At 42.6% G+C, this 23,911-nt stretch overlaps 1 protein-coding gene across 1 annotated transcript in view; it reads right to left on the bottom strand.

Moving 5' to 3' along the window:
• LOC138570157 (occludin-like) overlaps positions 1-23,911 on the bottom strand; it is a 349,343-nt gene that overhangs the window by 163,456 nt on the left and 161,976 nt on the right. Inside the window, exon 3 of the mRNA XM_069648824.1 lies at positions 22,566-22,727. Coding sequence (XP_069504925.1) covers positions 22,566-22,727 — 162 coding nt within the window. The remainder of the gene's footprint in view (positions 1-22,565; positions 22,728-23,911) is intronic.

Below are 23,911 nucleotides of genomic sequence, written 5' to 3'. Positions count from 1 at the left end.
GCCGCTGCCCTGGGCGTTGAGGCCTTTGGTTATATGGCATGAGATGGCTATATGGCATGTGATATTGAAGATAAGATAGACCGAACAAAGAGATATGATAATGAGATATGATAATGTCAACCATTTTTTCACTCGCCTTATTCACAGTATCAAAGCTCACCCTGTTCACAGCCCTCGTCTTCATCGCATATATACATTTTTTTGTGCTAAACTACCTCGTCTGCCAGTGCCTAGAAGTAGCCATCAGGTGTTTGACCTCAGGCAGGGCAAGATGGCAGTAGGCCACTATCTTCCCTTTCTATAGACTACGCATTTCGTCCAGAGGAGGTCGGGCCAAAGAGGGTCATTTTTCAGGATATCCTTGGGAGCAGTTTATATGCAGCGGGTTAGGAGCTTTTGGAGTTCTATTGTCTGGCAGGGACAGGTGCCTTCGAGGAGTTAACCTAGATGGATTTGTTCACGTGGACTAACTCAAGGATTTAGCTGTGAAAATATTCCATTAGGTTAGTGAACCTGCTGTCAAGGGTCGTTGTGAGATGCTGGTTTATAGAATTAGCAAATACGCAACACGTGTCTCAGTTGTAATGCAGGTAAGGTCGGGGAAGAGGAGTATCTTCCTATGGCAAAAACTATGGAAGTATTGTCACACCAATTTTTGTAACTGGGGAGTGGAGAATGGACGAGCAGGGTTCGAGCTGGAAAGATCCCATGAATGGGCCCTTATGTCGCCCGGCCATGGGGACTGCCAAGAGGGGATCGGGATAGCGAGTATTTACAGTATATTAAAAAAAGAAATGTGTCATGAAAAGTCAGACTTTTACGAGTTGCGCACAGTGACTGTGGGCTGGGTAATGTAAATACAGTCACGACTTTCCAAGGAGCATTTCACTAGGGAGATTAATTAATGGTTATCTAATTGGTTCACTGTTGTGCAGCAGGACAGCTCAGCGGGTTGAGCGTGTATGACAGTAATAGGTGATCTCAAGGAGCAGGTTCGGATCCGGCCAAGCCAACTGAGCTGTTCCACCAGCGAATAAGGGCAAAGTGGTCTGTGGTTTTACGGGCATACAGCAGACCTTTTTGTGGTTTGTGGAGAAGGACGGGCCCGTAGCTACCTCACAGCATTGAACATCTTTGGACAAAATGAACAAGTAGGTGCACAGTCTTTGTCAAATTCAAGGGGAAAATACTGCGGCACATTACGGTCTGTAAGATAGCACAGCAGGTTATGTGCTCATTGCTGGTGCCTCATGTTGCGGCCGGGTTTGGTTTGCGACGGGAACTAGGATGGACCATTTCTTGACCACATTTGTTCTACGGGATGGAATCATACCTGCATAACCTCTGGGTATTCCCCGCGGATTCTGGGTTTTTAACCTTTTCTTCGGGTCTCCGGGGAAAACCCTGGAGTCTCAGATTTTTCGGGTCCCGTCCAATCCACCATCCGATTGGCTACGGCAGCTGTCTTTTTCAGCCAATTGGAAGGAGGATTGGACGGGACCCGGAAACGGCGCACATGCAGTATTACCATGTTTATTTTGCTTCGACTTTTATTCTTTTTGGCCAGTTTGCCTTATGTTCTAGTCACTCTAAATTGAAGGGCGACTTAAACATCAGGCAAACTGGCCAAAAAGAATGAAAGCTGAAGCAAAAACAAAAAACGCGGAATACTGCTTTCACTCTCCGGTTTTCTTATTTGTTCAGCTTTCATTTACAAAGGCCTCTCAGTTGATACAGCATTAGCAGGCCGAGGTTCAGGCTTCCTTTCACTAGCCAGGCTTACACTAACCCTTGATGATCATTCCAACCATGGGTTGGAGCTAGAACTTGACACCCACCTTACTTCCCTTCTAAAATTCTTGATTTCTTAATGGAAGGGTTTCAGAATGTTTAGGGGGCTGCAACACACAGGATGCTCTGGTCTGCCATTAGAGCGTTTATGAGTCCTTTGCTGGGACTGAAGGTCCTGGAAGATCTCCTTCCAGTATAGGCATTCAGTGGCTCCAGTTCTTGGGAGTTTGAAGCATGCACACATTTTACAGTTTTCAAAAATACTATTTGAAGAAAATACCTTCTCTTGTGTGTGTATTGATTTTATGGATGGCGTATGCCGTTCGTCCTATTCAATTTGTATGGTTATGAATAGCCAATTTAATGAAACGTATTGCATTCCACTGTAAAGTGCAAACTGCTAATTTTGACATGTGGGTGGGGTGTGTGGGCGGAGCCGTGTGCAAAGGGGCAGAGTCTTGTGTGGCTCTGGGTGGAGCATAAATCTCAGGGTTTTTGATTTTCAAATGTAGGCAGGTGTGGATGGAATGCTCATTACGGGTGGCTTTCTGTTTTTCCCTCTATGCAATGTGCGGAACTTTTCATCAGCCAAATCCAATATTGACTCAGAGGGTTAATATAATGGTGCACTTTGGGACAGTGGTTTATGTTTGGGTTGGCCCAGCAGCAAAGCGGCCGGTTTCGTCCCAAGCACGCAGGAATGCGTGTTTAAATGCTGCTTTCTGATTGACTACCTCGCTGTTCCAACAGCATTAGCGATACAATTATTTCAGTGGGATTTCTCTCTCTGCTTGCACGTTTACATGGTGCAGGTGTTTGTCCCTGTCCCACAGAGCTGCGAGTTCCTCTTCACGGATTAGACACTGTGGTATCGAGCCCCACGGCTGAGAGCACTTTAGCACAGCGCTTTGGAATCATGCCAATGATAAAAGGCGCTATACAAATGCCCAATAACATAACACATATGGCAATAACGTAATCTGAGCCCCGGCCCCGTGTACAAGACAATGGCAGGTACACGATGAGAGAACCGAAGACATACTGATAAACATAAACAGTAATAGTGACAGGATAGAGCAGTCCTGAGTTCCCGTCCTCTTCTCCCCCGTTCCAGTTCCTGCTGACATCTCAAGGGTTCCCAGGCCTCCCATCTAAGCCGCAGTCTGCTGGCAGGCCCTGGTTTCGCCCGTTCTCTGTAAATAAAACGCACAATTCCCGACACTGCACTGGGCAGTACAATAAAGCACAAACTGCCTAGGAAACCCAACACTATTAGCTGGGAGTGCCGACGTGCGTACATTTTAAAGGGGAGTGTTTTTACTACCAACAACCGTTTTTAAAGCAAAATCAATGTGCCGGGATTGCCACACACAGTTGTGCGCCGTTCAGTGAAAATGGTCTAGCGACAGAGCACCTTTTCAATTGTCATAATCTCCACTGAGTTTCCCTTCTATCTAATTGCACGATCTCTTTTCACCATCATTTTAATAGAACAAGACCCCACAGGCTTAGCCATATCAAGCCCCTCAAATGCATTCTTATATTCCTAGTGCACCCTCTCAAGCAGTCCCCCCTCCTCCTCCCAGATTCCACCAATAGTGCTCATTCTAGTACTGCCACATGCCACAAACCCACACTACAACAGAGGCAGAGGGAACATCAGATGAAACCCTTTTTACTTTTAGTGCAGCGCAATCTCAGCATTAACCCGAGGAGGCTCATCGCAAGCAAGATTTGTGAGTGCAATGGACTGCTTCCACGAGCAGTACTAGTGGCAGAATGGGTAGCATAATTCAGGAAGGCCAAGTACCGGATGACACGGGAGGGCTAGAGATGGGAGAGCAAAGACAGCTACATGCCAAGTGGAAGTGATGGAGAAGTCAGAGCAATGACAGAGTTGGAGATAGTTTGGTTCCACAGGGACGTGGGCAGACTAGTCCGTCATGCTTATGTGTCTTCACGTCCTTTGTGTCTGTTGTCTCCCTTGCAGCACCTTACTCTCCAGTATATATATGGACCCCACCCTCTTATTCAGAAGGCGCTATTTTGGGGGATGGTCATATGGGAATGCAGCATTTTCATCCATTCACAACCTCAACTCTTAACCTTACATGCGGTCATAAAGGCTAGTCTGTTTATTGATTATTCTGAGGCGAAACCTCATTAAACAAGGTCTGCAAAAGGCGTCACCCCTCCCCAGAGCAGCTGCATAGCGCAGTGCCAGCTGGTGCCCTAAGACTGATGAAGCAGCTTGTCTGCCTGTTACCTCACACAGGTGGTAGCTTTATGCCAGGCTGAGGCACTGCCTGGAGGGTGGCATACCCCATGCACTGTGTGCTGGGGACATTTGAGGGTATTCTGATATGAGCGTTTCTTAACGTGGCTGTGGTAACTGAAGCGGAGGGAATATGTCTAGAATATTAGCCCACAGTTAGAAGGGTGTAGTTGTTGCAATCAGTGGAAATACATTGTTGATCCTGCCTGCCCATGACCTGACAGCTGAACCTTGTATGGAACTCAGAGCTAGCTGCATACAAGGGATCTTAGCTACCTGCCATAATAGGGATGGATAACTTCAGTGCTTTAAGTGGGGTAAGAAATTGAGGGGGGGGGCCTCGTTTGGGGGCGTGGTTTTCATTGTGGGCGTGGCCTAAAAGTCCACAAATCATAGTAAGGTGCGCAAACAAATATATAAATGTATGTGAGCATTTATATGTTTGTATGCGTACTACTATGGTGTGTGTACTTTTCAAGCCATATTTTATAAACATAGCAATGTTACATATTTCTATGTTTATAAAAGGTGGCTTGAAAAGTGCACAAACCATAGTAAATTACGCACACTTGTGTGCTTACCTTACTATGGTTTGTCTACTTTTCAAGCCACCTTTTATAAACAGATATTTGTAACATGTTTCTATGTTTCTAAAAGATGGCTTGACACGTAAACAATTCAAGGCATCTTTTATAAAGCGTTGTTGACGGACAAAACAAACCGCAAAGTGGCTTTGTCCGTCGACAAAGCTTTATAAAAGATGCCTTGAATTGTTTACGTTTCAAGCCGTCTTTTATAAACATAGAAATATTTCTACCTTTATAAAAGATGGCTTGAAACGTACACAGTTCAAGGCATCTTTTAGAAAGCTTTGCCGACGGAGAAAGGCACCTCGGGCTCTGTGATCTATCTGCTATGAGCAGATAGATCACTGAGCCCGAGGCACCTTTCACCCTCTGCGAACCCGCGGGCTCCGTGATTTAATCTGCATATTAGATCACGGAGCCCGTGGGGGTCAGTGACCTGGGGAGGGAAAACAAAGGGACAGTAACTTCCTCTGATGACCCTGATGAGGGGTCATCAGAGGGAGTTACACTAACTGACAGAAGTGCCGCCAGCCTCTGCGTCACTGTGGCTGGCTGGCACTTCTGTCAGCTTGGCCGACATAATGACGGGCGCATCTCCCGTCGCGGCTGCAGCCGCGGCGGGATAATGCATCCCGCCAATGTTGTGTGGGACGGGGGGCCCCGGCTGGGCCCCGGCTCAGCCCCACTTTCTGGAGACTGCCGGGGCCCGGCCCCGGTAGGCCCCGGCCCACTTAAAGCACTGGATAACTTGGAAGCTCTCCTTCACATCACTGGTGACCCTTCTGCATCATGGGCTCCTGAGCTTGCTGTCACATTGGTTTTTATAATTGCTGTCACATGGGCTCCAGAGTTCAAGCTTACTGGCTTTTGGGGTCCCTGATGTCAGTGATGTGCCTATACGTTTGCGTTCTTATGGGCTCATAGGCTTGCTGTCACGTGGGCTGCAGGGATCCCTCCCATGGGTTCCTAATTTCACAGCCTAATGGCAATTTGGGATGACTGTTAGATATTGCAGTTACATGTGTTTCTGGTTTCTGTGGCAGAGGGGCCGCAGATTTTGCAGTCTTATGTTTGTCTTGAATTGCTGTCGTGAGAGCTCCCAATTTCCCAGTCTCATGGTCTTTTGGGATTGATGGTGGGATAGTTGTTTGGGATGCTGATCGTTATGATCAAGAAGCTCTGAGACTTCTACACATCCCTGGGCACTATTCCAAATTGGTGAAAGATCCATCAGAAATGATTAAGCTAAAGGTACTCAAACTCACTGAAGAAGGAAACCAATCGGGTTTCCTTTCCACTAAAGAGGCTGAATTTATCAATCTGTCGGAAGATCGCATACCTCTATTTTACATTATGCCTAAAATACATAAAGACACTGAGAACCCCCCAGGACGACCTATAGTCTCGGGCTGTGGTTCACTACTGGAACCCCTTTCGAAATACATTGATTTCTTTATTAAACCACTGGCGATGGCCACGCCCACATTTCTTCTTGACTCGAGAGACGTCATCAACCTCGTTGAAACAAAAGCATTTGATCCCAGTACTCAAATTCTAGTAACGCTTGATATTGAAGCGCTTTATACAAATATCCCTCAGGATAGAGCGGTGGAGAGCCTGCGCATAATGCTAGACCGGCGCATACAACCACATTTGGTTCCCACAGAATTCCTATGTAAAGCAGCAGAGCTAGTCCTTAAGAACAGTTTTTTTAAATTCAAGGAGGAATTCTTTTTGCAATGTAAAGGGACAGCGATGGGGTGCACTTTTGCACCAAATCTTGCCATTATTTTCATGGCACTCTTGGAGGAAGAAAAAATCCTGTCAGCATTTAACCCATTTAGGGGCCAAGTCAAGGTGTACCGTCGATACATCGACGATATACTTATGATTTGGGAAGGCTCATCAACATCATTGACTTTATTTGTTCAATGGCTTAATGCGGTAGACTTAGATATTCATTTCACTTTTGAATATTCAGTATCCAGAATTCCTTTCTTGGATTTGTCTATTTTTTTCAAAGAAGGGTATCTCTGCACAGAATTACATAGAAAACCCACAGAGAGAAATACTACGTTGAAATATGAGAGCCAACATCCAGCTAGTTTACTTTGTAACTTACCATATGGGATGTTCTTACGGCTACGCCGTAACTGCACAGATATCGCAGATTTTGTCAAACATGCAGCAATTTTGGAAAAAAGACTATTGGAACGGGGATATCCAAAGAAACTTATAAAAAAATCTAAAAAGAGAGCTCGATATACCAACAGAGACCTCTTATTGACACCCAAGCGAGACATTGAAAAGAAAGATGAATTAGTATGTGTCTCAACTTTTTGTCAACACAGTAATGCTATTAGAGGGATCATCTTAAAAAACTGGCGAATTCTTAATACATCAGGAACATCTATACCCAGACCTCTATTTGCTTTCAAAAAAAGTAAAAATTTGAAGCAAAAGATTACTCGAGCCAGTAGAACTTTTCCTAAAGTGCATACAATCCGTGATACCAATTCTAACCCAGTGGTGGGACACTATCCCTGCACTTCATGTGTTGCTTGTAAGTTTTCCAAAAAAACTACGTCATTTGTTTCACAGATCAGAAAGTGGACCCTTCGTACCTTTACCACTTGTAAAAGTAAGAATGTCATTTATGCCATTCGTTGCCCATGCCAGTTGTTTTATGTAGGCAAAACAACCAGAGAAGTGAGTACCCGTATTAACGAACATCGTTCAAAGATCAGAACTCGAAACCTCAATGCCCCAATGGTAATCCATTTTGTCGAGATGGGCCATACGGCTGATCAGATGGAATGGTTTTGCATAGAAAAAGTATATGCACAAAACCAACCCCAACTATTAAAAAATTTGGATTACAAGGAACAAATGTGGATATTTAATCTAAAAACATTAACATTGGGCCTTAATACCATGGAACCATGGAATTCGAGTAACTAAATACTACCTGTCTTAACATTTTATATATGTCGGGTAGTACACTGGTATACTGCCTAATCACGTGCGTTTTTCATCTGAGAGGGTACGGCCATTTAGAACGCAGGCCAGTTCAGTTTGTGGTCACGTGGTTAATTACGTGATCACATGATGTTTTTCACGCATATATCAATACCCTTGAAACGGTGATACTGTGTTGCACGCCACTTCCAATCGGACCCAGCTGGGATACGGGTGACTAGCTACTGTGAGAACTGGCGAGTTCTTTCGCTTAAGGTAAACATTCTGTCGTGTGGGGGCCTTTCGAATCACGGCGGTTTTTCAAATCGCTTCTTGCCTTTATTGTTTAGAGAAGGGAGCCCCACATCTTTGGCTTTCCGTTAAACCCCATCCGAGTCAAGCAATCGGAAATATTGAGCAATTTTCAAATGCAACAACCCACCCCCCCCCCCTACCTTTTTGAAATTCTCTAAATAGCAAGCTTTTCAGTAAGCCGTATTTGTTTAGTCACAATTGTGGTATTAATTTATCAATTTATTTTCAATTGGAAGTAATTCACTTTGGGTGTAGCCAATAATATAATTGTAAGAACAATCGGTCTCTCACATACTCAAATTCTTGTGTTGTGTTTAGGCCCATATAACATCAGGTGCAGCCAACCCTGGATTCGGGGAGTCACCTCCAAATTTATGACCGCTGGTTGAACGAGCGTTTGGACATTCTCGAGAAGAACGTTGGCGTCCACACACTTCGCTATCTGCAGGAACCTCTACGGAGAAGCTATTGTTTAATATAAGTGAACACAGCGTACAATTTAAGGAAGAGACGCACAGCCTTCCATTGCATGAATGAAGGTTAGTTAATATTCTTTAGTTTTATCTTAAGTATGTGACTCTCGTGTCCTGTCCGTGGGCCGCTATAGTGGAGGATCGACATACTGACCTTGTGATATTTATGTGTACATTTGTATATCTGTAGCATTGATTCTGTCTATGGCCTGGCTCTTATCTGCCTCTCGGAGACACCAATACAAGAGGGTAGCACTACTTTCTGCCAGACACCTCAGGTCCATCCTGGAACTTTTTCCCGGGTTGGTAGCAGGCTCTTGTATATTATTACCTATTGTTCCGCTATAGATATTTTTATTATGGATGTTATATGTTTTTTGTCCAAGTACAAGGGCTTCACACATTGATATGTATTATCTGTGATTTTCTTTCTTTCTTGATGTTAGAATACATTTTTGTTACTCCTGATGAAGACGTCACTACACTAAAGTATATACGTCGAAACCGGTCGAGTTTGGACTAAGATGAGGTCGTGGTCAGAAAACTCTGGGACCCATCTTAATTGCCTAGGCCACTGATGTCATCTGCTGTGGCCCGTCAAATTGATTTCATGTTCTTTCTATAAATCTTTCAGATAAATTAATTATGATGAATTTTCTCATAGATTTTATGTCGTATATTGATTGGTGTTTAGTATGAATGGTTTGTCTAAATGGATGGATGAGGTTGTATGCTTGGATGATTGAATAAGATGATTTTTATTATATAGATGTGTCTTTTTTAATAAAAGTTGTTTCCTGCTATGTAAATTGTTATTACAAGTGCAGATTTAATCATGATTTGTTTGATATATTAAATTAGTATCAGGTTTAATAAAATCCTTGATACCTTTATTTTTGAATTGTTTCCTTTGGATGTCTTTCCGCTATCTAAATCTTAATTAATACTCCAATCCAAAGCGTGGGGTTTCCTGTGTCTTTCAGAGAATACATATTTCCAGCCCTTGGCTGTACAGGTTATATATATATTTTTTAACACTGTAATGTTTTTTCCTATCTAGGATAATTTAACTTTTTTCACATTTATTGCACTGGGTGTGTCAATTTGGTGTACTCCGGACTGGTGGTATTTTCCAGGCCATGGCAGAAACAGATACCATCTCCTTCACGGAGGCACAAATAACAGAACTTATCCAAGGTCCATCATTTTTTGAAAATTTACAATTACCAACATCAAATCAAGGTGCCACGGGAGATGCTCTTCTGAATTTAAAGAAGAAGCAATTCCGCACAGAAATGCACGGTCATATACTTAAGGAATATTTGAGATCTAGTATTATTTCACAAGGCCTGCAGGTTAAAATTATCCCATGTCTTTTCCTGGATGACAACGATTATAAAGTGGCTTTTAGTCAAGTTGCTACCAAATGTAGCCGTGATTTGTTAGTATTAACCATAACCACGGCCCAAAGAGTCAGTGGGAAGATACAAGAAACGCTGTCGGAACAAGAAAAATCTTTTATGACCAACACTTTGATTGTGGAATCTAAACAAAAGCTTGAACAGATAGAAAAATCTTTTCAGGAATTTAAGAAGCTTACTATTGAAAAAAAGACCAATAAACTTAAAAAGGACATTTCATTATTTAAGAAAGAATTGGTGTATCCCTATCTAGCGGAAGATTTTAACCCTCAGACGGTTTGGAAAACTAACACTAATTGGAATATGGGACCCAATAATACAAATAAAAAAAGATGGGTGACATTTTCAGACACTTCCTCTAGTAATTCAGGTAATGAGGAATTGAACAATCATGCCTCGGGCAATCACCCTTTTCGAGCAAGGGGCGGCCGAAGAGGCCGCAGAAACATCCCCCAAGGTCAAATGACACACAATATGCCGATGCAGAACGCCCCGGGACAAGGGATGATGCACCGGGACTTTCAGACCCGGAATCGAGCATACAGGTGGTAAATGAAACAATGCCAATTTTTAATTTATCCTCCCGTATATTAACATCTGCGGAAACATCAATTCTTAAATGTGGTCTATCTTTTGTTCCGACTCAAAATCCAAGTGCAATGTCTATCATAAGTGAAGTAAAAGGTTTTTTGCGTAAAGTAAGGCTAAAGCTTTTCTTTTCGAATAATGTGACCTCTAGGGAATCCAACATCTCAGGCTTCTCTAAACCTTCCACCTTTACCCCCAACTCGAATGATTTGCCTCCAGAGGTCTTGATCTTTGAAAAATTAGTTCTCAAAGAAATAGAGAAAGTTATTGGCCATCCAAGAAATCGACAAGGACCCAATCTGACGCTTTCTGAGTTCGAGGCTATCGAGAGATTAGCCTCGGACCAATCAATAGTTATTAAGGCTGCAGATAAGGGTGGTGGGATAGTTGTTTGGGATGCTGATCGTTATGATCAAGAAGCTCTGAGACTTCTACACATCCCTGGGCACTATTCCAAATTGGTGAAAGATCCATCAGAAATGATTAAGCTAAAGGTACTCAAACTCACTGAAGAAGGAAACCAATCGGGTTTCCTTTCCATTAAAGAGGCTGAATTTATCAATCTGTCGGAAGATCGCATACCTCTATTTTACATTATGCCTAAAATACATAAAGACACTGAGAACCCCCCAGGACGACCTATAGTCTCGGGCTGTGGTTCACTACTGGAACCCCTTTCGAAATACATTGATTTCTTTATTAAACCACTGGCGATGGCCACGCCCACATTTCTTCTTGACTCGAGAGACGTCATCAACCTCGTTGAAACAAAAGCATTTGATCCCAGTACTCAAATTCTAGTAACGCTTGATATTGAAGCGCTTTATACAAATATCCCTCAGGATAGAGCGGTGGAGAGCCTGCGCATAATGCTAGACCGGCGCATACAACCACATTTGGTTCCCACAGAATTCCTATGTAAAGCAGCAGAGCTAGTCCTTAAGAACAGTTTTTTTAAATTCAAGGAGGAATTCTTTTTGCAATGTAAAGGGACAGCGATGGGGTGCACTTTTGCACCAAATCTTGCCATTATTTTCATGGCACTCTTGGAGGAAGAAAAAATCCTGTCAGCATTTAACCCATTTAGGGGCCAAATCAAGGTGTACCGTCGATACATCGACGATATACTTATGATTTGGGAAGGCTCATCAACATCATTGACTTTATTTGTTCAATGGCTTAATGCGGTAGACTTAGATATTCATTTCACTTTTGAATATTCAGTATCCAGAATTCCTTTCTTGGATTTGTCTATTTTTTTCAAAGAAGGGTATCTCTGCACAGAATTACATAGAAAACCCACAGAGAGAAATACTACGTTGAAATATGAGAGCCAACATCCAGCTAGTTTACTTTGTAACTTACCATATGGGATGTTCTTACGGCTACGCCGTAACTGCACAGATATCGCAGATTTTGTCAAACATGCAGCAATTTTGGAAAAAAGACTATTGGAACGGGGATATCCAAAGAAACTTATAAAAAAATCTAAAAAGAGAGCTCGATATACCAACAGAGACCTCTTATTGACACCCAAGCGAGACATTGAAAAGAAAGATGAATTAGTATGTGTCTCAACTTTTTGTCAACACAGTAATGCTATTAGAGGGATCATCTTAAAAAACTGGCGAATTCTTAATACATCAGGAACATCTATACCCAGACCTCTATTTGCTTTCAAAAAAAGTAAAAATTTGAAGCAAAAGATTACTCGAGCCAGTAGAACTTTTCCTAAAGTGCATACAATCCGTGATACCAATTCTAACCCAGTGGTGGGACACTATCCCTGCACTTCATGTGTTGCTTGTAAGTTTTCCAAAAAAACTACGTCATTTGTTTCACAGATCAGAAAGTGGACCCTTCGTACCTTTACCACTTGTAAAAGTAAGAATGTCATTTATGCCATTCGTTGCCCATGCCAGTTGTTTTATGTAGGCAAAACAACCAGAGAAGTGAGTACCCGTATTAACGAACATCGTTCAAAGATCAGAACTCGAAACCTCAATGCCCCAATGGTAATCCATTTTGTCGAGATGGGCCATACGGCTGATCAGATGGAATGGTTTTGCATAGAAAAAGTATATGCACAAAACCAACCCCAACTATTAAAAAATTTGGATTACAAGGAACAAATGTGGATATTTAATCTAAAAACATTAACATTGGGCCTTAATACCATGGAACCATGGAATTCGAGTAACTAAATACTACCTGTCTTAACATTTTATATATGTCGGGTAGTACACTGGTATACTGCCTAATCACGTGCGTTTTTCATCTGAGAGGGTACGGCCATTTAGAACGCAGGCCAGTTCAGTTTGTGGTCACGTGGTTAATTACGTGATCACATGATGTTTTTCACGCATATATCAATACCCTTGAAACGGTGATACTGTGTTGCACGCCACTTCCAATCGGACCCAGCTGGGATACGGGTGACTAGCTACTGTGAGAACTGGCGAGTTCTTTCGCTTAAGGTAAACATTCTGTCGTGTGGGGGCCTTTCGAATCACGGCGGTTTTTCAAATCGCTTCTTGCCTTTATTGTTTAGAGAAGGGAGCCCCACATCTTTGGCTTTCCGTTAAACCCCATCCGAGTCAAGCAATCGGAAATATTGAGCAATTTTCAAATGCAACAACCCACCCCCCCCCCCCCCCTACCTTTTTGAAATTCTCTAAATAGCAAGCTTTTCAGTAAGCCGTATTTGTTTAGTCACAATTGTGGTATTAATTTATCAATTTATTTTCAATTGGAAGTAATTCACTTTGGGTGTAGCCAATAATATAATTGTAAGAACAATCGGTCTCTCACATACTCAAATTCTTGTGTTGTGTTTAGGCCCATATAACATCAGGTGCAGCCAACCCTGGATTCGGGGAGTCACCTCCAAATTTATGACCGCTGGTTGAACGAGCGTTTGGACATTCTCGAGAAGAACGTTGGCGTCCACACACTTCGCTATCTGCAGGAACCTCTACGGAGAAGCTATTGTTTAATATAAGTGAACACAGCGTACAATTTAAGGAAGAGACGCACAGCCTTCCATTGCATGAATGAAGGTTAGTTAATATTCTTTAGTTTTATCTTAAGTATGTGACTCTCGTGTCCTGTCCGTGGGCCGCTATAGTGGAGGATCGACATACTGACCTTGTGATATTTATGTGTACATTTGTATATCTGTAGCATTGATTCTGTCTATGGCCTGGCTCTTATCTGCCTCTCGGAGACACCAATACAAGAGGGTAGCACTACTTTCTGCCAGACACCTCAGGTCCATCCTGGAACTTTTTCCCGGGTTGGTAGCAGGCTCTTGTATATTATTACCTATTGTTCCACTATAGATATTTTTATTATGGATGTTATATGTTTTTTGTCCAAGTACAAGGGCTTCACACATTGATATGTATTATCTGTGATTTTCTTTCTTTCTTGATGTTAGAATACATTTTTGTTACTCCTGATGAAGACGTCACTACACTAAAGTATATACGTCGAAACCGGTCGAGTTTGGACTAAGATGAGGTCGTGGTCAGAAAACTCTGGGACCCATCTTAATTGCCTAGGCCACTGATGTCATCTGCTGTGGCCCGTCAAATTGATTTCATGTTCTTTCTATAAATCTTTCAGATAAATTAATTATGATGAATTTTCTCATAGATTTTATGTCGTATATTGATTGGTGTTTAGTATGAATGGTTTGTCTAAATGGATGGATGAGGTTGTATGCTTGGATGATTGAATAAGATGATTTTTATTATATAGATGTGTCTTTTTTAATAAAAGTTGTTTCCTGCTATGTAAATTGTTATTACAAGTGCAGATTTAATCATGATTTGTTTGATATATTAAATTAGTATCAGGTTTAATAAAATCCTTGATACCTTTATTTTTGAATTGTTTCCTTTGGATGTCTTTCCGCTATCTAAATCTTAATTAATACTCCAATCCAAAGCGTGGGGTTTCCTGTGTCTTTCAGAGAATACACTTTTGGGATTGATGCCACATGGACTGTTGAGATTACAGTTTTATGGACAGCTGTATCCCTGTCCTTCCATATCCACATGTACATCTCATCCACATTCACACATTTCCAATATGTCACTGTGACTTACCCCACTGATTTCCTGCGCTCATCCTCACCCACTTTCACAATCAGTCAGCAGTGCTTGCACAATGTCACCCTCTCAGTCATCATTAACATCTACACTAGACAGTTTGCCACTTTGTTGTGACATTTCCACCCGCTTTCTGCCCCTCTCCACCCAAAACACACGATCCTCGGATCACTTTGAGCTAGCTTTCTCAAGCCATACCATCAAGCTTTGTGCTCAAAGTGCCTGCTAGTGTTTTCTCATAGCGGTCTTCTGAGAGTTAATGACTTCATTGGAACTGTAAATGCCAACTGGTGTAATAAAAATGTCAGATCAGCCTTCAGCCACTTGATTTATCAGCACTATGTCTGTCCTTCACTGAAGTCCTTTTAAAAACAAGCATCGGCAAATCCAACAGTTTAAGCTTGTGTATCAATATTAGGCATTAACCAGGCACTGCTATTATGTGCCCATACTCTCAACACTTTGTAGGTGCTACAATCCAGTTAATACCACTGTGGCAGAAAAATGCCTTTCCCATGCCTACACAAAAGCCAAAACTGTTAGCATTGCCAATGACTGTTTAAGAATACATGTTATCTGTGTGCCCTTCCCAGCACAGGAACAATACGAAATGGATTAGGGATGCATGTTGACTGGGCACCATTAATACTGGAGTAGTTTTTCTCATTGCAAAGTGTGTAACAACCCAGGTCCCTCTATCGTTGAAGATCTACTTTGAGAGATCATGAACTTGACATTTAAAGCATCACTTTTTAATCCATATGTGTTGAAAACATGCTTTAAATGCACTAATCTTGATTTATTTTATTGTTCCTTTTCTTGGGCATACTCTCAATACCGTCATAGACAGGTTGGGCTCACGCGCTGTGCTCGCCCGTTCGGCAACATATGGGCCACTTTGAAAAGAAATGCCAGGCCACTTTTGGTTCCCAGTCTGGCCCTGTGTGTAAGGCTTTGTGGGCAATGCAGAGTGCTTAGAATTCAATGTTTTCTTTTACTGGTAGCCAGTGTAGGCATTGCAAAGCCAGAGTAATGTGGTATTATCTGTTTAATCTTAGTAGAATCCTGGCTGCAGCGTTTTGCACCCTTTGGAGTTTTTTGGTGAGTCTTTCTGGCATTCCTAGGTAGAGGCTGTGTGTGTAGCCAAATCTTTTAAGTATCAGGGATATGATTGTAAGGGTTCTGTGAGGAAAGGAGAGGTATGGGAGTAGCATTTTCTGGTGATTGTGTTGGCTTGCGGTTCCAGGGATAGTCTGTTGTGCATGGGCATTCCTAGGTTATTTACTACATTGGAAGTCTATGGTTGTGTTCCCATGCCTGCCGGCCAGTCCAATTGCGGGGTGGTTGTGTTGTTTTCAGTGTGTGAGAGCATTATTTCAATTTTTGGCGGCTTCAGTTTGAGGTTGTTCATTGTTATCCAGTATAGATGCCTGTGAGGCAGTTGCTGAGGCAGTTATTTTGTTCCTGGCTCGTGATCATCTTTACAATCAGTTGTGTGTCGTCTATCTAGTTGTAGGTGGTTAGTCTGTGGGTCCGAATGATTTTCAACAGACACACATGTAGATGTTGAAAAGTGGGGGAAAGAGGCTGGCTCCCTGTGGAACTTGTATGAGATATGTTTGGTGTTTTAGATGAACAGTTCTTAGGTTCTTTTCGGTTTGGTTTGTGAGGAATGAGGTAAGCCACCTTTGTGAGGATTCCTGCATGCCACATTCCAATAGTCTTTTTATTACTTTTGCATGGCTAATTGCGTTAAAAGTTGCAGATATATCCAATTGTATGAGGGCCAATTGGGTATCATTATCTGCATTTATTTTCAGGTTATCCCATAGCGATAGGAGCACTGATTCTGTTCCTCTAATTGGTCTGAAGCCAACTTGTGACCGGTTCAGTATTCCATTTGTTTCAACATATTTAAGTAGGATCTTGTTTATATGGTTCTCCAGGAGCTTCACTGGGTAGGGCACGTTGGATATCAGATTGTAGTTGATGGGTCATCTGCACTTTCTGATTCCTTTTTTACTAGTGGTTTGATGTATGCTGATTTGAAGGCGCTTGGTACGATGCCCGTTTTGAATGATAGGTTCATTATGTTCTGTAAGTGTGTCACTGGGGTTCTCTGGTTGAGGATTTCTTTGAAGATGTCTGGGGGAATGGGGTACCCTGGGGATCTTGCAAGGGTGGTGTCCTTGATCAGTTTGACAAATGTTTCTTCTGTGATTGGTTCTAGGCAGGTGAGTTTTGCTGTAGTCAGTGTTTCGTCCCTTGCCTGTTGTTCAGCGATTGTGGCTGTATTAGCATGGGTTGTGTTGATGGTCTGTTGGATTGTTTCTGTTTTGATCGTAGGTGGTTGATGATGGTGTCACATAGAGCTTGTGTCGGGATGACAGATTTCTTGCGGGATGAGTTCTTTAATCTCTTTGATGATTCTGAAGAGTTCTTTCAGTGGATTGTTCGCCAATTCAATTCTTGTGGCATAGCACTTTATTTTGTTGCTTTGAGTACTGTTGATTTGTATAGTCTCAGCTGTCTTTGGTGGTTTATCTTGTTCTGCCGATTGTATTGTTCTCTCCATGTTTTTTCCATTTTGTGGTTGTTTTTTTAGTTCTTTTGGTTCTTCTGTGAACCATTTTGAGGCCTGTTTGTTTGGTGTGGCTTTGAAGGGTTTTACTGGTGCCAGGTGGTATAGGGGCTCAGTAATAAAGATGTTGAGTGTGTTTTTCACTGCATCTGAGGTTGTTTTGGTTGGCTCTGCGGTGCTCGGTGGGGTGGAGTCTAGTAGGTTTGTTAAGGACTCCAGGTCTAGGTTCTTCCAGTTTCTTTTCCTGCTGGCATGGAGTATTTCCTTTCCGGCCAGTAAGCGGGTTTGGAGTGTGATGTGGAATGGTATCAGGTAATGTTTGCTGCATGCCATCAGTGTAGGTGGCACAGATGTGCATAGTCCTTTTCTGCAGATGATTGGATCGAGGTTGTGTCCGTGTTGTGGGTGGATCCATTTACTGTTTGCTTGAAGTGCAGTGTTTCCAGGAGTGCAAAGGATGAGTTTGCGGAGGTTTCGGTTTCTTTTTTGAACCAAATGTTGAATTCGCCCAGTATGACTAGGTTGTGGTAGGTTGATAAGATGGAGATTGAGTTTGCTAGCTTTGTCGTGAAGTTGGGGGTTGTAGGATGGTGATCTGTAGATCAGGAGGAACACTATGTTGGTTTTGGTCGTTATGCTCAATTCACAGTCTTCTATGTCGGTTGGGGTGAGTGGAGTGGCTCGAATGTGCTCTTTGTATACAATTGTATACAATTGTGATTCCGCTTCTTCTTGGGTTTTCTCAGTTGGCATGTTTTAATCTGAAATTGTAAGGTATGGCTTTGTTTGCGATGGCTTTGTAATTTTCAGACAACCAGGTTTCTGTAAGAAAGAGCATGTTAAGGCCTCCTTCGCTTAGTAGGTCATGGCTTTCTGTTGAGGTGGGAGGAGGGGTTCTTTGGTAGTCAGTCTTTTCATTGAGTAGTCTGATTAGATTGATTGCAGGGTTGTATGGATTTTGTTCATTCTGGCTGGTGAGTTGTGTTTGTGCCCGCCCTCTGCTCCATTCTTTGGTGATGTAGGGTGTGTGGAAGGTAATGGATTCCAGTTTGTCCCTGATTCTTGTATTGTCCATAGTGTTCTCCTGGTTAGGTTGGTTGTTTGTCGTGTTGCGTTTGGCATCCCGATGTGGTCTGCATTTGTTTTGCTTCTTGTCTGTGGGTTTGTTGCTGTTAATCTGTCTTCCACTATAAAGCAGTTGTATGTGGAGAGATGTAGTCTGTCTTTGCTCTGTTCTTCGTATGTGTCCTTGGGCCGTTTGGCCTTTTCTTCACCAACTTTTTCAGAGTTGTGAAATCTTGCTGATCAGCACCTTCCTGTGTGGGTGAGGTTTCCTTTTTATTTCTGTTGTCCATTCAAGCTTCTTTGTCTTTCTTGTAGCGAGGCATGGAGTTTTTTGAGTTGTCGGTTAGATTTCTTTGAGCAGTAGTCCTCTTCGGATTGGCATGTTTCCTGGTCCTTGGTAACTAAATCTTTCCTGCTTGTGGTTGTTGCTTACAGTTGATGAGGTTGTGGTTGTAATACCAAGGGCTGTTTACCCTCGTGGTTCGGTCTTTACCGATTTTCCTTTGTGACTACTTGTAGTTTTGGGTGTCCTTTTGGGGGGCTAGCATTTAACATATGACGTAATGTTATTTTTGCAGGACACATGGGTAGACATTGCTTAGAACTCAGACCTATTCTGGTAACCAATAAGATACTGATTAGCTACCAGGGGCTACTTTTGACTCCCCAGGCAAACCGGTCAATGCAAACAATCCTAATTCGGGAATGTGTATAAAGGAGAATTCAGACATATCTGGTAGACATTTAAAGCGTAATGGGTTATGTATAGACTGCGATTTTCTGTTAAAACCAATAATCACTGCTAAAACACTGTCAGGAAGATGTTGGCCTGTTTATTACACTTAGAATTAAAGTATCTCCAAGCAGTTCAAAAGGACAGTTTAACAGAGGCTCAACCAAGTGAAGCAGATTTGTTGCTACTAAGCTGCCAAGTAATATCAGAGTAAGTAGTTGATTGGCTTCATGTCATGGGGTCCCTATTGGCCGATAATGGCCTTAATTGAATACTGTGATGCTTACTGGGACTTGATGGCCCATATTAGCAATGAAGAAGAAAAACAGAAAACTCTAGTTCCCAGCATACTAATGTACAGGTGTAGATAAGGTTGATCCTGATGATGTTAGCCTCGTTTGTAGCTCATAAACAACTGGAGACAATGTAGTCTGTGGCATGCTCGAAAGCATGGCCGGTCTTTGCATCAGGCAGTGCAGGCGGCTGCCTGAGGTGCTAGGTTTTAGGAGGGCGCCATTCTGACTCGCACAATACCACTGTAATCATTTAAATCACATTTGAACACAGACATGAGTAGCTTTCTTTGCCACGCTTTGGGTGTATCACAAGCACAGTAATTTATAAACATCAAGTGTTTTAATTAAGAGTGTAAAATAATCTATAATTGCTTCTATTTAATATTAATATTGGGCAATCAATGCAAACACTGTAGAGGAATGGGCTTTCGGAGTCTAGTATTACACGGTAATACCACAAGGTAAGGTTGGGGTGGCAGTAGCAACAATGCATGTTTAAAAGTCCACCATTTACGTTTCCGCCTCACAATCTGTGTTGTCACTGAAATAATGCAATCAAGTTGAATATTAGTGACTCTCTGCAGGCTCAAAGGACTGTGCAGAGAAGTGATACAGCATTTACATGCGCTTATATATTTTGCGGGTCGTTTTTGCTTCCCGAGCACTCTGAAATCAGCCGCAGAGGTGCCCGAGGATAGGCTTCCCCATGCTGCTGGGGTATGCTAAGAGACTGCACAGAGCACACAAAGACAAAAAGCTGCACCCATCATTGTGTTGCACTCGGCCACACACCGAGCCACACACAGGCACTGAGAAGCACCAGATCAGACACAAATGAGAGGGTGGGGATAAATGGCAGGCACAGCTACCGGTTAGATGTGCCCCTACCCCTCACCTCGGGTGTATCAAGCAGAGCCCAGGCAAATACCCATGATCAGCTTCAGTGATAGAGATCTGACACCTAGAATCTTAAGTAAAACACATCAAACCCCATGACCCCCTGCCCTTATCTTAGTAAGACATTTCAGACTCCAGCGATCAGCCCTCTTCCCTTCATCATGTTTGGTAAGACGAACAGAGCCTCAGAAGGACAAAGCACAGACAAAACATGGTGGTGGTGGCTGCACAGTTAACAAATGCCCGGCAAATTCCTAATGTAAAACATTTTATTGTTAGCACCTGCAGTAATAGGCATACATGTTTAGGCAATTGAAATCGGGTGGGTGTTCATACTTGCAGGTCAGGAGAGTGATTGTAAGGGTAGGGGCAGGAGGCCATTCATTCTCACATCAGTGCTTATTATGGGGTTTATGAGTGGTTTTATAAGTGAAGGAGAGAGTTAACTGGTTGTAACATTGAAGCTGCACTAGAATAGTCTCATTAGAACGTGTAAAGAAGTTAGATGCCCCCACATAATTAAGTTTGCCCCTCCCCCATCGTCTCTGAAGTTAGCACCTCTTCCAAACTTTGGGGATGGGTGGTCACCAATGATGCTTCCTGCCAGACGTGTAATCTGCTCTAAGACCGGCCCTGCTTGAAAGACCTATACTGCCAAAAGTGGGGAGTAGTTTTTCAGTAAAGTAGCTCTGTTATATTTGACCTATTTATATGTGGCCATTTTCAGGGAGAGTGTAACCTCGGATCTGAGTACTTCCATGCTGGTTGTGAGGGGTGGTCTGGCCTGTGATTTTCAGTATAATAATTGTTTGCTTTTTGATTATAAATGCAGGATAACAGGTACCATAATGAAGAAATGGGGCGTGACTGGATGGACTATTACACTAGATATGGGACACGTTGAGATCTGTGAGATCATGCAACAATTGCACTCATTATAGAGCATCTCTTTTGCACCCACTGGATCACCGCTGCTAAGAAGGCCTTCCCCACCAGGAGCCAAGATTCCTGGCACTAATCGCACTTAAAAAGAAAGTCATCACAGTGCTCTTCCCATTTGTTCCCTGTATTGGATGTCTCATTATTGGGAGGATTGTAGCAATAGGCATTGCCCTCTTTCAAGTACAGGTAACATGAAGCAGTATAAGCTTTGCTTCCTCCGACTGCCAGCAGCGGATTCACCGTCATTCTGAGGAATTACCGAGTTCAATCATACGACCTGATACCCAGGAGTTACATTTAGTTCCTGCACATCAAATATGTATTTCGGTCCCTGCTTTGCAAATTCCAGTTTGACCAGTAAATGAGAAATTAGCCTATCTTTAGTTCCTGTGTATTGCTCTCTGTGATGCTCGGTAGCTGAAAACTATGGTTCTCTCTTCTATGATATTTAATTTTTGACTATTTCCATCAGTATTTATGTATATTTATCATTTCTGTATGTGTCCACATTCCTTTTTTTGATAGTTGAAAGTTAGTAGTACCTGGTATTGTATAACATTTAATCAATTGTTAAACACATATTAGTACTTGGATTTCTGTAATGGGAGTTTTATACAGCTGTTTTCGTGTTCAAAATTCGAAGCCTGCATATCTTCAGCAATTTAAACCACTTAAAAAAGGAAATTATTTTCTGTTGAGCTCCTTTGCGCACCCATTGACCTCCATGCATGATTAACAAATTAAAGACCGACCAAAGGCAACTGTATTTAATTTTTTTTCTCAATTATTATAAATAAATAGTGAAAGGAAGCACTGTGATTTGCTTCTGTATTCATGTGTAAAAATCAGTAAAAAGGAAATTAGGGAGCCTTAAACCTAGGACTTCATCTCGGTGCAGAAGGGAGGCTTCTAATGAGTTCACATCTTTCTCTTAGGGTTTATCAGCGATATCATCTTCACAGAGCGACTTACTTTACACAATTCTGAATGCTCCCACTTACTCCCCAATTTTAAGTTGTTGACACTGATCCTGTTTGGTAGAATTTCATCAAAAAGCAAATGTAGGGCTTGTAAATTGCCTTCCACGCAATCTTGCGCCGCCCCAGTGGCATGTCCTGGCAGTGATCTGGGGAGGCATGTGCTACCCCTGGAATCTGATTGACCAGCCCAGGTGTCACCCAGAGGCGTGGACAGGTTCGGGCCTGGGAGGGCAGGGCCCACAGAAAATCTGTAAAACCCCAGCCAGCAGCACAGTGTGGGCATTTACAGATGTTAATGTCACTGGTGGGCCCAACTACATTGGCTTCAGGTCCCAGTTGTTAGACCATTCTGGCTACGCTTCTGGTGTCACCCCATTATCCTAAACAATGATCATTATGTGTTTGTGCATTTGTACTTCATGCCACCCCTGCATAGGTCAGTGCCCCACTTGTGCCTCCCCAGTCAACAGAGTCTAGAAACGCCACTGCACAGCTCACTATGGATGTCTAATGGCTTCCCAGAGGTTTTCCCATACCACTCTACTCACCCACTCCTCCACGTTGGGTCCCTCCTGCATGGCAGCAAGAGGCTTGTCCCAGTACACGTTGGGCTTCCCGTACCTCCAGATCTTGTGTCTTGTTCTGTGTGCGAAATAGCAGCTAACGCACAGAAGGATGGCGTTCACACACCCACACACAATGGCGATGGCCTGCAAGAAGAAGAGAGGGACAGCATGCATTATCCACACTGCACAAGAGAAAGCAAAACAAAGTGATGTAAAGGAAAACATGGGGAAGGGAGTACATTATGAATGGAATAAAGGCGCAAATTGGAAAGGGGGCCTGGAAGGAAGCAAAGCAAGGAAATTCAGGCCTGATTCTGAGTTTGGGTTAAAAGCAGTGTAGAAAGACGACATTCTCTCTCTGGGTTTCATTGCCACCATTTTGAGGCGGGGCTGGGGGGAAAGAATGGAGGAGATCCCAAGCTCTCCAGCTGTACAAAACTGCTAAAATCCCCCAATGTGGAGGCAGCATGTGCAGTAGTATGTTGACAGATGTGTGTTTAGTGTGGCAAATCAACTTGTGGTGTTTATCGTACATATTTCAATTAGCTGTATATTTTTACTTTTGACTTGTCTTCTGCCTGACTGTGCATGTACAACATCTGGCATGCGTGTTGGGTGAAGCTGAACATCTCGTGCACTTAGGAAAATATTGATCTTTCTGTTTTCAGCCTCTTATCATCTTTCACTTCTGTGAAAGACCTTGTGTGTGATAAATGTGGCTATTCATCGAGGGACATCATTTGGGGGTCGACAGGGGTCGCAGTTGCCACCCCTGAGGTCTCCCTTGCTACTCCTAAAAAAACGTTTTATTTTTTAAAATGTAAGCTCCTGAGCTGTGGCCAGCTCCATGTGGCTCTGTGTTTCTGGAGTGGCTGGCTTTCTTTTTCAGGCCTCTTAAAAAAACAGGGGGTTCCACAAGTGTAACACTTTGAGCAGTGAACCTAAATAAGAAAGAATAGGAATAACAAATAATTTGTCTTTCTGGAATTGTATACAGTCATTGCTGGACTCATTAAAAGTTTTTTTCAGGCACACTACAGGGGGTGAGTCACTTATTTAGTCTGTTCTTAAACACCTCAACTCGGCCTTTCATGTTTCTGAGGTCGATAAATGAGTACCAACGCAAGTTGGGTGATATTGTATCTATATAAAGCGCTTAAGTGTAATTGCTATATAATAACACACAGTTATCATTTGGCCTTGGATGTCTGCTTGCATTCACAGTAATTTGGTAATATGGGCCTATACACACTGATATTAATGATACATATGGTGATCCATTCTTGTATCAAATGTATATCACATTATAGTGATATTGTTACCATATT

The sequence above is a fragment of the Ambystoma mexicanum genome, chromosome 1p (genome assembly GCF_040938575.1).
Source record: "Ambystoma mexicanum isolate Mex_15411 chromosome 1p, UKY_AmexF1_1, whole genome shotgun sequence".
In the NCBI taxonomy this organism is placed as follows: domain Eukaryota; kingdom Metazoa; phylum Chordata; class Amphibia; order Caudata; family Ambystomatidae; genus Ambystoma; species Ambystoma mexicanum.
Note: the sequence above shows the minus strand (reverse complement) of the source record. Positions and strands in the feature narration are given on the sequence as shown.